Source organism: Geotrypetes seraphini, chromosome 12 (genome assembly GCF_902459505.1).
Source record: "Geotrypetes seraphini chromosome 12, aGeoSer1.1, whole genome shotgun sequence".
Lineage (NCBI taxonomy): Eukaryota > Metazoa > Chordata > Amphibia > Gymnophiona > Dermophiidae > Geotrypetes > Geotrypetes seraphini.
In genome coordinates, this window is record NC_047095.1 from 3,099,015 (window position 1) to 3,114,214 (window position 15,200).

At 46.6% G+C, this 15,200-nt stretch overlaps 1 protein-coding gene across 1 annotated transcript in view; it reads right to left on the reverse strand.

The window, feature by feature from the left end:
- Window positions 1–1,722: 1,722 nt before the first annotated feature.
- Window positions 1,723–15,200, reverse strand: part of ASPM (assembly factor for spindle microtubules) — a 222,198-nt gene continuing 208,720 nt past the window's right edge. The window contains exons 22-23 of the mRNA XM_033916408.1: window positions 2,618–2,790; window positions 1,723–2,523 (exon numbers count right to left, since the gene is read on the reverse strand). Of these exons, the coding sequence (XP_033772299.1) occupies window positions 2,421–2,523; window positions 2,618–2,790 (276 nt within the window). The 3' untranslated portion in view covers window positions 1,723–2,420. The remainder of the gene's footprint in view (window positions 2,524–2,617; window positions 2,791–15,200) is intronic.

Sequence of the window (15,200 nt, forward strand, 5' to 3'; positions counted from 1 at the left end):
GATAGGCTTGCGTGAGCTTCGACAGTAACTCCAGTAGTTGGAACATAAGGACAGTACCGGGTAGACTTTATGGTCTATGGCCAGAAATATCAAAGAAAAAAGACAATTTAATTTAAGCATTAATTTTTAATGCATGTAAGTAATGGACAGACTGGATGGACCATTCAGGTCCATCTGCTGTCATTTACATAAGAACATAAGAATTGCCGCTGCTGGGTCAGTTGTCCATCGTGCCCAGCAGTCCGCTCATGCAGCGGCCCTCTGGTCAAAGACCAGCGCCCTGAGACTAGCCCTACCTGCGTACATTCTGGTTCAGCAGGAACTTGTCTAACTTTGTCTTAAATCCCTGGAGGGTGTTTTCCCCTATGATAGACTCTGTAAGAGCGTTCCAGTTTTCTACCACTCTCTGGGTGAAGAACTTCCTTACGTTGGTACGGAATCTATCCCCTTTCAATTTTAGAGAATGCCCGCTCGTTCTCCCTACCTTGGAGAGGGTGAAAAACCTGTCCTTATCTACTAAGTCTATTCCCTTCAGTACCTTGAATGTTTTGATCATGTCCCCTCTCAATCTCCTCTGTTCGAGGGAGAAAAGGCCCAGTTTCTAATTTTTCACTGTACGGAAACTCCTCCAGCCCCTTAACCATCTTAGTCGCTCTTCTCTGGACCATTTCGAGTAGTACCATGTCCTTTTTCATGTACAGTGACCAGTGCATGAGATTTTTGCTACCTACATGCATCACTTTACACTTATCTAATAGGCTGCAGGGGAAGGCAAGATTAGTAATTTAGGAGACAAAAATTTTCTGTCCTGCTTTTTCCTGAAGCCTATTGGCAGGCTAAGGAATATCTGACTAATAGTGTCTCCTAAGCTACTGGCCCTTTCTTTGCAGCATATTGGCTAAGGAACATCTGACCAATGAACTGCAAGGGGAGGTGGGAGCAGTAGCCTTTCTTTCTGCTTGCCCCTGAAGCTCTACATTAGGAAGATTTCAGCTCTGATGTCTAGGCCATGTTGGAAAGAATATTGGGGGTGTTCTAGCAATCACAGCACCCATAGAGCAGGTGCCTATGGGAAGATTCCTGCTTCCCTGCCATGACTCAGATCTCTAAGTTTGAGCCGAGAGTGCCATAAGTTTGGATTGGTCTCACGGTTTCAAGTCTCATGAGATTCGAAACTATGAGACCAACCTGAACTTATGGCACCATGCATCTCATACTTTCAGAGCCGATTCATACTGGGGAAGCAGGAGACCCATTATTTGTTCTGCAACTGAAACCAGGTGAGGGGAAAGAGACTGGATAAAGTCTAGGGGAGTACATGAGAGAGAGCAAGTATATTGGATGAAGGCTATGGGTAAATGAGACCACAGAGAGATTGGCTGGGAGGGGACAACACACTGTTGTATTTTGCCACTATAAGAACAAAATAGCCTTATTGGGTCTAGCCCAATAGTCTGTCAACTATATCTCCCATTACACACAAACCGAGTCTCCCATATTATTGTATACTACTTTGATGCTGATATTAAAAGACGGTATATAATATATTGCTACATACATGCATCTATATATCTATCCATAGAACAGCACGGCTATGTTTGAGAGGGTATACTCACTTTTATTGTATACTACTTTGATGCTGATATTAAAAGATGGTATATAATATATTGCTACATACATGCATCTATATATCCATCCATAGAACAGCACGGCTATGTTTGAGAGGGTATACTCACTTTTATTTATAACACAGTCCACTTCATTCAGAACTAAAAATACTATCCCCTCCTTTTATAAAACCATAGTGCAGTTTTTAGAGCTGGCCGCGGAGATAACAGCTCTGACACACTCTTATAATTCCTATGAGTGTTAGAGCTGTTACCACCAAAGCCAGCACTAAAAAATGCACTACGGTTTTGTAAAGGGGCGGGGGGGGGGGGGGGGAGAGGGGGAGCGCATATATTTTTAGGTAAAAATTTTAAAATTAAGGAGTCAAATTTTTTTTTTTATTCTTGGTAGGAAAGTTAAACAATTATATTACTGGTAGATTTTAGATACATGATACTTGTTTTGGACAAATAAAAACCCTCTGATACCAGAAGTCACAGCAGACTTTTAATATATTTTCCCATCCCAAATGTATTACTGTATAAAAAAAAGCAACCCACCCCAAAAAATACAAACTGTACATAAAACAAGTTCTATTGTAAAAGAGCAACCCACCCTAAAAATACAAACTGTACAGCAAATTAGATTCAGCATCCCAAAAATAGTGATGATACTCTCTGTTCAGGAAAAAATATGGAAAATATGCCTTAATTGTCTTAACATGGCTTTAGGACCCTTGATTTCAATTCATGTCCTATGCAAATAACCTTAACTGAGGCCTGTACATGCTATGCTGCAAACAGTATTTATACTTAGTAAGTTATATTAAGAGTATCCATCACCATCTGAATAGCATTTAAGGGATCCACTATTTCTTTCATATTGCTCTTCTTCAAAACCCAGTCTGGTTGAATTCTGTGAGAAGGGTGTGAAAAAAAAACCAAAAACAACAAATGAAAAAACTGCAAGTTGTACAAAACAAAACAAAAATGTTGCAATTAATACCTACCTTGAAGCTACTTTTGTCTGCACAGGAGTTGCCTGACTCAAGGCACTGCCAATTACAAAGGCACTCATCATTTGAGCAGAACACATTCTTTTTGTATCCATATTATGTTTTCGAGCTGTGAGTCGGTATATACTACGAATACGATCAACAGCTTTTGGAATACTGTGGATTTCCTAAAATTGGAAAAGAAAAATATAGAAGCCCAAAGTCTTTCACTATGTTTCTCTGAAAAAATTATTCATAAATAAATTTCATACTAGAAATCAAATCAAGATATTCCTTTCAGTTTGGTCAATTTTCTAAAGACTAATTTTTACAATGTGAACTTCTTAAATTTCTTAAAAACAAAGTTTACAATTGTCAAATCTACCAGAGATAAAAATTCACCTATATATACCTATAATTACTAACAAATGGAAAAAATGTCTTACCTGAAAATTCTTTTTTCTAGACCAGTCCAGAACCAGTGGGTTGTGTCCTTCAACTAGTGGATGCAGAGAAAGCAAGTAGTTCTTTGTGACTTGCTCCTTTTCTTATAGCCAAGCAATAGCGCTCAAGAACGATATACTGGTCAGTATGGAATAGGCAGCAATAAATGCAACATATAATAAGTACAGTAACAATGGAGGTATATACCATGACATACAGATATTTCACTGACTCAGGAGGTATGTAAAATTGTGCACACTGGAGATGTTGAAAAACAGAAGGAATAAAATCTGCAAGAAAAAGAGAAATAGGAAGACACCTCCCATAGGAGAAAATCAGGGTGGGTTTCTGGACTGGTCTGATAGGATTGAATGAAAGAAAATGATCAGGTAAGACAATTTCTCATTCTTTTCTTTGTCCATATCAGACCAGTCTAGAACCAATGGGATGTAGCAAAGTAGTATCCAAACAGGGTGGGACCAGAAAATTGAAATAGCAAAATAAATTTTAAAGCTGGAATTCCTTGAAAAGTTCCATAGTATACAAATCCCATCCAGAGAGACATAGGAACTGAAAGCTCATGAATAAAATGAGCAAAAGATGACACTAAATTACTGGAGAGTATAACATGGAATGCCCCAGATTATTATACATAACAACTGTATCAAGAGACGAGAGGTTCTGTTGGCATTATTCCAAACAGATCTCTGTAAGGCACATACTAAGGACAATGAAAACAGAGAATACAGTGTCTCCAACTGAAATTTCTTTCCACTCCTGAAGAAAAATGTAAAAAGGGAAAATACTTAAATTTGAACAATAACATTCCCTTGTATCAAAGGATCCTATAATTAGGGAGAAAAGTTGCCAGGGAACAGGTATAATGCTATCCTTAAAGCAAGAAAAGGGTAGGCAATGCAACTAAACTGCAACACAAAGGCTGATAGTTGACTTAGAGCCACAATTGCCCTATTTAGATACAGAGGTCCAAATGTTGTAATCTAAGGCTATGGATAGGGAAAAAAAGTCTGGAAACCACAAAGTGGAGGGGGTGGCCTAGTGGTTAGAGCTGCTGCCTTAGCACCCTGAGGTTGTGAGCTTGATCCCAATGCTGGACCTTGAAACCCTGGGTAAGTCACTTAACCTTCCATTGCCCCAGGTACCATAGTTAGTGAGTCCACTGAGACAGAAAGGGAAAAATGCTTAAGATTACCTAATTGTAAATTGCTTTGGTATAAGTGGTATATAAATAAATAAATATAACCAGACTGCCACTGTCAGAGTACAGCATATGAGAGAAATAATGAGACAAACTCTGCAGCAGTTAAGGAACATAGTAGACCCCTAAGAAGGAATAAAAGATTAGATTCTTACCTGGATAAACTTGTTTCTGTTAATATACACAGTAGTCCGTACATTAGGTGATCAATCCATACTCACAAACCACTTACAGAAGGGTGTCAATCACATCTTTCAGTTCATCCTCCTTCACCAGTGGAGTATAGCTCTCTCTTCAGCTTGTACCAGAGCAATCAAGCTTCACTGTAACAGGAAAAAAAGACCACCGCACCCACGCATGCTGTCCGATCACAAAAAAGCTAAGAAGCCAACTGGAGGAGGTAGGAGGTTTGTAAGAATATCTGCCTGCTGACCTTGGATAATACCTTTTACAGGTAAGTAACTGTGTTTTATCCCAGGAAAAACAGTCTTACATGTGAGACTCCCTAGCTGAACTCAAATGGGTTGGAGGGAAGTTCTAAATGGAAAATAAAATTTTCAGAACCATTTGGCCAAACTGACTATCTCATCTGGAATGATTCTCCAAACAGTAATGAAATATGAACGTATGGATTGAGAATCAGTGGCTACCTTGCAGATGTCTTCAGTGGGAGCGTAATGTAGGTGAACTACTGAAGTCGACATTGCTCACACTTTATGTGCAGTGCCATAGTCATTAAGTGTCAACCCAGCCTGAGCATAGCAAAAAGATATACAGTGAGCCAGCTATGTTGAGATGGTTCCCTTGGTGACAGGAGATCCAAATCTGTTTGAACTTAATGAGAAAAGTTGCTGAGTAGAAATTCTGTGAAGCTTAGTCCAATCTAAGTAATACACGAAGGCTCATTTACAGGCCAATGTGTGGAGTGTAGCTATGCCAGGATGAGAATGTGGTCTTGGAAAGAAGACAGGTAGAACTATATAGTCTGGTTCAAATGAAATTCCAAGACGACTTTAGGGAGGAACTTTGGATGAGTGTGGAGAACTACCCATGCTTGGTAGAATGTTATAAAAGGTGAATCTGACACTAGTGCTTGAAGTTCACAGATAGATATGAGGAATACTACTTTCCAAGTGAGATAGTTGAGAGATGAAGTTGAGAGTGGTTCAAAGGGAGGCTTCATCAAAGTGGAAAGTACAACATTAAGATCCCATGCTATTGCAGGTGGTCTGAGAGCTGCATCGATATGAAAAAACCCTTTCATGAATTTAGAAAAAAGGTGATGAACAGAAAATGGCTTTTTGTCTATTGTTGAATGGAAAGCACTAATAGCACTGAGGTGAACTCTGACTAAATAGTCTTAAGACTAGAGTTGGAAAAATACATAAGATATTCAAGCACCAATGATAGTGGGCAAGTGGCTGGATCCAGCAAGTGATCACACCAGAACAATGCCTTCGCCTCCTGTCAGTGTGGAGAGCTCCTGGTGCCTCCCTGCCTGTTGACATAAGCCACTGCCAGGGCATTGTCAGAGAACAGTCTTGGCTACTTTGTCCTCCAGCAAGGGCTGCAGGCGGAACAATGTCATATAAACTGCTTGGATTTCCAGCCTGTTGATAAGACCACTTCCACTGAAACAGAGTCCATTGGCCTAGCACTGGGTGACTGTTAAACAGAGCCCCCAAGCCAAACAAGCTGGTATCCATTAAGGTGACCAATGAATCTATCCAAAGCGTGATCCCCTTCGTCAGAGACCATGGATGAAGCCACCAGCTCATGCTGCATTTGGCTGCTCTCTCACAGCTGCCATGGACCCCAGGACTCAAAGATAATAGCAGTGGCTTGGTTAACAGGGCCATAATCTGACTGCCTTGTTGAATAATACTCCCAGATATTTCAGGGACTGTGTTGGTATTTTCAGAAGTTCAAAATCCATCCCAGGCTCTGCAGCATCTCCACAACTGCCTTTTTAATTTCTGGTAGGAATGGTGCTCTAATGAGCCAATTGTTCACATATGGGTGCACCTGCCAACCTGTTCTGTGAAGATGAGCTGCAAGCATCACCATAACCTTGGTGAAAGTTCAGGGCGTTGTTGCTAGCCCAATAGGAAGTGCTGAGAATTGATAGCAATTTGCCAGCACATGGAATCTGATGAAATTTCCTGTGTTCCATGAAGATAGGGCTGCTTTGACATGTTTGAGATCTGGAAAGGGCCTTCACTTCTCTAAGCCTTTCTTTGGCACAACAAAATATATGGCGTATTTGCCGGAGCTCGACCTGTCTGGAGGAATTAATTCTTTGGCTTGAGTATCTAGCAATCTTTGTAGTGTTACTCTGATCCTGTTTGTTTTCTCTGGCTGGCCAACAAATCCACGAACCAGTTGGAAACAAGGTACGTTAACTATCTTGTAACCCTCTCTGATAATGTCCAATACTCAGTGGTCAGACATATTTTTCCAAGCCTCCAGAAAGTCCAAGAGTTGATCTCTAGTCTTCATAAGAATGTTGTGAGGGCTGGCATCATTAGGGCTTTTTTGGCTAGCACTATGGAACGGGAACTGGAACCTTGCTTCCTCCTTATCCAGGAAAATCACTGTCTGGACCCTTGAAAGGCTCTCTGGTAGAGGCTCCTGTAGAATATTGGTGAGAACATTGTGAGCTGCAAAAGGACCCAAGGTTCTGGCCTCTAGGTGCTCAGGGTCTGCTATCTGGTAAAGATTTGGGATGGCAAACTTGTATACTGGCCATGAGATCATCTAGTCCATTACCAAACAGCATCTGTCCTCTAAAAGAGAGCCTGTTCAGTGTCACTTTAGTAGTCAAATCACTCGCCTATTGTCTGATGACTCTGATAATATCAGAGAGCATCTGCAATATAGTCTATGCCTGCCAGCACAAGCTGGGGCAGGGACTCAGAATCACTAGGCTCTGAACTCTTAGCCTAGCGTGAGAGGCACATGCCACAAAGGAGGCTGCAGCTGCAGGTTTAACCCCTAAGGTCAAAGCCTCAAACTGCCTTTGGTGAACTAAATCCACTCTGTGGTCATTTTAAAAAAACCCCACCCTCACCAGGTAAGGAAGTGAGTTTGGTCACCTGGGCTACCAGGGAGTCCACTTTTGGCACAGCAAACATTTGCTGGAATTCCTGATCCATGGGATACAGTTTAGCCATGGTTTTAGCCATCTTCAGGGGTCTCCCAGGGCTCCGTGATTAAGACCCTCATGTCTGGTGCCAAAGGAAAGACATGAGCTGAGCCCGGACCCTGCTGAGAAGAAATCACTAGGAAGACGGGGTTTGCAGAGGGTCAATTTTCAGTTCCCGGAGGGACTCTATAATAATCTCCATTAGAACAGAGAACTTAGAATCAGTGGACGAAGGGATCCTCTTCCTGAACAACAGCTCTTGGTCCTCTAAATAGGAGGCTCTTTCACCCATCAGGGAAGCCTCACTTTAGGACAGTAAAGGGGTCAGATCTGACCCCTCATCCTTTGAGTCCTTATCGGAAGGACTATCATAGCCCAAATTAGCTTCCGCTTTTAGGAAGGAAGCGTTGATGAGTTCTGCTGGTGAACTTGATTGGTGGATTTCTGTCTTGTGCATAAGCCTGCCAAGAGTAGATTAATAAACTCTAGAGTAAAGGCTTGAGAAGGCAAGTCTCCTTGTTCCTTAGGATGGAGCAAGCACCTTTTCTTGGGTTATGAAACTTCTATGCCCTGATGGTATGCAGAGCCGCTATCCTGAGGGACCAGGAAGGTATTTCATCTCTCCTGACATGCCAATCTGCCTTTCTCTAGCCCTGGAGGCCAGCAAAGGGGCTAACCAAAGCTCCTACCCCTCCTTCTTGTGCCACATGGTGCACGGGTGCTCGTCAGCTGCTCATCCAGTACAAATAAGGCATAATATAGGGGTATTGGGGTCTGAGGAGTCCATCCCTTTCAGGTTTGAGGCAAAACAAGATGTTTTAAGAAAATTTGAGAACTTGGGAAAAAAAAAAGGGAAAATCCAAGATGGCAACCATGGCAGCATTTTGGCACAAAAACAATCTTTAAAATGCTTAAGGACTGACCCAAAACCATTAAAAATAGGATTTTAGGGAGAGAGGGAAAACAAGGCTTTAACTGCATAAACAGTCAAAACACAGTTTTTCAGACTCCCCCCCAATAGGCTGTCACAGTCTGTACTCACAGACCATGTGAAAAATGAAAGGTGCTGCAGCCTGCATCAGTTCCTTGAGAGAGAAGCTGGAACTGGAGGGAATTTCTGCCTCAAACCACGCTGAGATCTTTGGGTTGCCAATTGGACCAGTTGAGACTGAACCTACACCCCCCACCCCCCACCAGGCTGTAACGACTGCCAAACCAAAAAGGGAAAGGCAAACCCACAGCTGGCACGAGTACCTGAAGGACGCTATTGATGCCTAGCAGCCTGTGCTTAAGCTCTTGACCAAGTCAAGGAAATGAGCAAATGCTGAGGGCCCGGAACCCTGAGGCACATGGGCCCAACCCGACCATGTGCCCAAGGCCCCGCCCCCAGGAGGGACCTAAGGCTCCCGGGCCTATTCTGATTGGCCCAGGCGCCTTAGGCCCCACCAGTAGGCGGAACTTTGGGACGGATGGGCCAATCCGGCCTCATTCCGTCGTTAGCTGCCTGCCGGACAGGCGGGTTTGGCTCCCGTCTGTCCGGCCAACTACACAAAGGTACGGGGAAAGGGGGTGGGGGGTCATGGGGGTCGGCCAGGAGGGTCGCGGGTCAGCTGGGGGGGGCGGTCGGAGGGTCTTGGGGGGGGGGCGGTCGTTGGGGGGAGGGGGGTTTGCGTCGAGGGCAGGAGGGCCTGGGATCCCTCCTGCCCGTAATGTAGTGCGGGGTGGGGGTAGGGGATCGCCGTGGCCAGGAGGGTTTGGGCTCCCTCCTGGCCCGAACAACTAGCGGGGGGGGGGGGGGGTCGCCAGGGCCAGGAGGACTTGGGCTCCCTCCTGGCCTGATATTGTCGGGGAGTTGTGGAGTCGGCGGGGCAAGAGGGCTTGAGCTCCCTCTTGCCCCGATCGTGTCGGGGGTGCCGCGGTTGGCTGGGGCAAGAGGGCTTGAGCTCCCTCTTGCCCCGATCGTGTCGGGGGTGCCGCGGTTGGCTGGGGCAAGAGGGCTTGAGCTCCCTCTTGCCCCGATTGTGTCGGGGAGTCGGGACCGCCAAGAGGAAGCAGCAGGACATCGGTAGGAGCTTCTACATGATGGGGGGGGTCGGGAGGCTGTGGGGGTGCGAGCGGTCCTTCAGGGTGGGGGTGCAGGTGCGGGTGTGGTTGGGAGTGCGTGTGAGCGGTCCTTCGGGGTGGGGGTGCGAGCGGTCCTGCGGGGGGGGGGGGGGGGGTGAATCGGACGTTGGGGGGGGGGGATCAGGCTTTCAGGGTGAGGACAGGACTTCAAGGGGGAGAGGAGAGTCGGGGCGGGCGAAAGGAGAGTCGGGGTGGCCAGAGGAGAGTCGGGGCGGGCGAAAGGAGAGTTGGGCAGCATGCGCGGTATACGGGTGTGCGCGGTATATAAAAATTTCTGTACATAAATTTGTGTTTTTCGCATGCTATACCAGTGTGCGCGTTTTACACGTGTGCGCGTTATCTACGTGAAAATACGGTAAATGAAGCATAAGGAAGAAAAACCTTGAGCAGGGAATGTCAAAGTATTTACCATAGTTGCTTGTCATTTACAGTGTCTGACAAGCAGTACCCATTGGTTCTCACTGTTGGAAAGTACAATAAAACTAGATATATTTCTATACATATCTAGTTGCCTTTTCTTATTTTCAAGTTTTATTTGAGTTTGATGAATCATTTATTTAGTTTTACTAAGCGAGGTACAAAATTGATAAAAACATAAACATATATTTAGACATACAATTTAAAATTTAAAATAGGTTAGACAAATAGACTTACAGACCAACTAATACAAAAGGTGAGAGGGAACAGAGCTACAATTTAGTATTTTCTAAGCAACTGGGCTGTGTAAATGCTTTAGAACAGTGTTCTTCAACCACCGGTCCATAGACCAGTGCCGGTCCACAGAAATTTCCTGCCGGTCCACAGGGCCAGCACGTGTATCAGGCCCAAAACAATGTTCTTCAACTGCCGGTCCATGGTGCGATTGATGTGGTGTTATCTTCGAGCCAGTTCCCTCTTCCTAACTGATTCAGAGCACAAAGCCACGAGCAGTGGCTCCTACGGGCATCCTGCGCCTGAACCGGAAGCTTTCTCTCTGACGTTGCAACATCAGAGGGAAGGCTTCCATATGAGGCAAGGGATGTACAAGGTGTAATTAGTACTATTATTGGGGGCGGGTTCTGGGGTGGACATTGGGTAGAGTTGGGCGGGATCTGGCCCACGACTTAACCCAGTGTTCTTCAACCGCCGGTCCACAGAATAATTTTTTTATTTCTGCCGTTCCATAGGTGTAAAAAGGTTGAAAAACACTGCTTTAGAATACATGGCAGGGTTGTGACTGAACTGAGGGTGAGAATTTCCCTCCTCTAGAACAGGGATGTCCAACCCCTTTTGGCTTCCCTGGGCCACATTTGCTGAAAAAAATGTTTCTGGGGCCACACAAATGTTGCAGCAAGACAGAGGAGGGAGCCGGCAAGACAGTAAACACCCGGAGGCAACAGAGGAAAACACTGCATTGCCCTCGACTGGGGCCGCCCAAAATACTTCACGGGGCCACTTGCGGCCCTTGGGCCGCAGGTTGGACACCCCTGCTCTAGAACATTCTGGCACCACTCACTAAGATCTTCAATGCCTGTGCTGCTTTTTCTATAGCAGCCTAACATGAGACTGACCATAAATGTTCAAGAAGATAATGAGCCTTGGGCATATTAGAATATGGTAAGAAATGCATTTCTAATTTACTAAAGCAGTTTACATAAAAATCAAACTGATTATCAATTTATACAGTGCTATTCCCCATGAGTCTTTTTCCAAACTCATCAGTATATAAGTTATTGGTCTGATTCTTGAACAGCTAATTCATCAAGAATTCCCCTTTGGCCTTTAAATTGGGGAATTGATTTATAATGCATTGATGCCATACAAAGCACAGTTACTTACCGTAACAGGTGTTATCCATGGACAGCAGGCAGATATTCTCTACATGTGGGTGATGTCACCGATGGAGACCCTAGCGGACGTTTTCGCAAGCAGACTTGCTTGAAGACCTTCAGGCTTGCGATTGGCCCGCGCATGCGCACGTGCCCCTCCTGCCATGCCTAGGGCATGCGTCTCCTCAGCGTGTTCTCAGTTCAGATAGCAAGCAAAGAAGCCAACCACGGGGAGGTGGGTGGGTTGCGAGAATATCTGCCTGCTATCCCTGGATAACACCTGTTACAGTAAGTAACTGTGCTTTATTCCAGGACAAGCAGGCAGCATATTCTCTACATGTGGGTGACCTCCAAGCTAACCAGAAAGGGATGGAGGAAGAGTTGGCAATTTAGGAGAATAGATGTTGCAAAACTGACTGGTCAAAGTGGCCATCACGCCTGGGAAAAGCATCCAGACAGTAGTGAGAGGTGAACGTATGAACCAAGGACCAAGTGGCAGCCTTACAGATTTCCTCAATGGGAGTGGAGCGGAGGAAAGCAACAGACGCCGCCATCGCCCTGACCTTGTGGCCTGTGACTCGACCCGGCAGGGAGAAACCAGCCTGAGCATAACAGAAAGAAATACAAGCGGCCAACCAGTTAGAAATGGTCCGCTTAGAGACAGAGTGACCCAAGCAATTAGGATCGAAAGAAAGGAATAGTTGGAGAGCAGAACGATGAGGAGCAGTGCGCTTCAAGTAGAAGGCAAGCACATGCTTACAATCAAGAGAATGTAGAGCCACTTCCCCAGGGTGAGAATGGGGCTTCGGAAAAAACACAGGAAGAACAATAGATTGGTTGATGTGAAAATCAGAAACAATCTTATGCAAGAACTTTAGGGGATGGGTTCGGAGGACTACCTTGTCGTGATGGAAGACAGTGAAAGGTGGATCCGCAACCAAGGCTTGAAGCTCACTGACCCGACGGGCAGAAATGAGAGCAATAAGAAATACAACTTTCCAAGTAAGATACTTTATGTGAGCCCACGCTAGCGGCTCGAACGGGGGTTTCATCAATTGAGCAAGGACCACGTTAAGGTCCCAAACCACCAGAGGAGGTTTGAGGGGCGGATGAACGTGGAAAAGTCCTTTCATGATGCAGGAAACCACAGGATGAACAGAGATAGGCTTCCCGTCAATCGGCTGATGAAAAGCAGCAATGGCACTAAGGTGGACTCGAACCGAAGAGGACTTGAGCCCAGCGCCAGACAAGGGCAAAAGATAATCCAGGACAGCTGACAAGGAGGCAGACAGCGGCTCCAGCTGCCGAGTAGCACACTAGGAAAAAAAGCGAGTCCACTTCTGATTGGCGAGTGGACTCCTTCTGAGACGCCTCCAGGACATCCAGCACAGGCTGGGAGAACTGGAATGAGGGCATTAAGTCTCGAGGAACCAAGCTGTTAAGTGCAGAGACCGGAGGCTGGGATGAAGCAGAGAATCCTGACTCTGTGTAAGCAGAGAAGGAAAAATAGGCAGAGGAAGAGGCTCCCTGGAACTGAGTTGCAACAGAAGGGAGAACCAAGGTTGTCAGGGCCACTGAGGAGCTATCAGAATCATGGTGGCATGTGAAGACTTGAGCTTGACGAGAGTCTTCAGAATCAGAGGGAATGGAGGGAACGCATACAGGAACTCGTTCGTCCAATCCAGAAGGAAGGCATCCGCCTCGATCCTGAGAGGAGTGTAAATCCTGGAGCAGAAGCGGGGCAACTTGTGATTGAGGAGGGATGTGAACAGATCGATGTTAGGAGTCCCCCAATGAGCGAACACCTGACGCAGGGTCACGGAATGGAGGGACAACTCATGAGGCTGCAGGGTGGGAAGGGTGAGCATTCTGAATCGTTCTCGGACCAGAAACTTGTTCAGAGCACGGAGGTACAGGATCGGACACAGATCCCCCGTCTTCTTGGGTACCAGAAAGTACCGGGAATAAAATCTGGAGTTCCACTGCTCCAGGGGAACCTCCTCGACCGCCCGAAGGCGAAGAAGAGCCTGAGCTTCCTGTAGGAGGAGGGGAAGCCGAGACTGAGCAGAAAGAAACTCTCTTGGAGGCAAGTCTGGGGAAACGCGACTGAAGTGGAGAAAGTACCCCTCCTGGATGATAGACAGGACCCAACTATCGGTGGTAAGATTCTCCCACTGGGTATAGAAATGATGGAGACGACCCCCTATGGGGAGGGGGGGAAGGCTCCAGGAGGAAGGGAGCCCGAAGGCTCGGACTGGAATTGTCAAAAGGACACCCAGTCTTCGCTGGGGCTGGCGGCTGAGTCTTAGGTTGACGTTGCTGCTGCTGCAGGGGCTGTTTCGATGGAGGCCTAGAGAAAGCAGGAGTGGATTTTTGTAAAAAAATTCCAGAGAGGGATTTTATACTGGCGAGCCGGAGGGGCCTTAGGTTTAAGTTTCACCAGAGATGCAAAGGACCGCTCGTGGTCCGGTAGGCGCTTTGTGGCCGCCTTGATGGAATCATCGAATAACTCATGACCCACACACGGGAGATTGGCAAGGCGATCCTGTAGATTCGGGTCCATATCCACAATCCGGAGCCAAGCGAGGCGACGCATGGCGATTGCAAAGGCTGTAACTCTCGAGGACAATTCAAAGGCATCGAAAGAGGCCTGAAACGTATACAGGCGGAGTTGGGAGAGGGTCTCCTCGAGGAGATGAAACTCCTGACTCCGAGGCTCTGGCACGACCTCCCGGAACGAGGGGAGGGCATTTATACAGAACCAGAGGTAGGACGTGAAGATAAAATTGTAGTTAAGGACATGGTTCGCCATAATCGAATTCTGATAAAGGCGGCGACCAAATTTGTCCATCGTACTGCCCTCTCTGCCTGGAGAGACGGCAGCGTAAACCTTCGAGGGGTTAGACTTCTTCAAGGAAGACTCAACCACCAAGGATTGGTGGAAAAGCTGAGCACTTTCAAACCCTTTAATAGTCTGGTAACGGGACTCCAAATTGGAAGGAATAGCCGGGACAGCATATGGTGTCTCCAGGTTCCGGAGAAACGTCTGCTGGAGAACCTGATGCAATGGAAGACGAAGCGCCTCGCGAGGCATATTGTCAACTCCCATCTCCGCCAGGTATTCCTGGGTAAAGTGGGAGTCAGCCTGAAGATCCAAGTTCAAAGCTCTGCCCATGTCAGAGATGAAACTAGAAAAGGAGGAGGTCCGAGAAGAAGATTCATCCTCCAGGGGAGACTCCGATCAAGACGGGGTGCAGCCGAGAAAGAGGGAGAAACTTCCCTGGAATAGTAAGCCGGAGCCTCAGAGTCCCGTGAACGGGAGACTAAAAAGGTTTGACTAAAGCGTGTAGGGGGCGTCGAGGAACGGCCCCGCGCCAGATGGACCGGGGAAGACCCCAGGATCCGATGAAATCGCTGAGGAAGCCTCGGAGAAGACGGGGTATAGGAAAAATCCTCAACTGGCTTCGAAGCAGTCCCTTTAGAAGCCGGCAAGCGCCTCGATGGGGAACAAACACTAGAGGACAAGTGTGTGTCTGGACGGTTTCGAGGTCGGAGACCTGCCCTGACAGGGTGGGGAAGACCGTGGCCGTTTAGAAGAGGCAAGCCTCGCTGCAATAGCGGGGGAAAAAGTGGCCCCCTCGCTTGGACCCCCGAATAGTCACCGGTGACTCAGGAGAGGAAGACTCGCTTGAGGGAATCCGACGAGTCTTACGGTTGAGGTCTTGAGAGACGAGGGGACGCTCAGGCTGGTCACACCGCGACTGGGTCGAGACCGATGTCAAAGGCGTCAAAGTCGGGACTAGTTGGCTTACCACCGAGGAAAACTGTGTGGTAATAATAGCCTTAAGCATGTCCTCG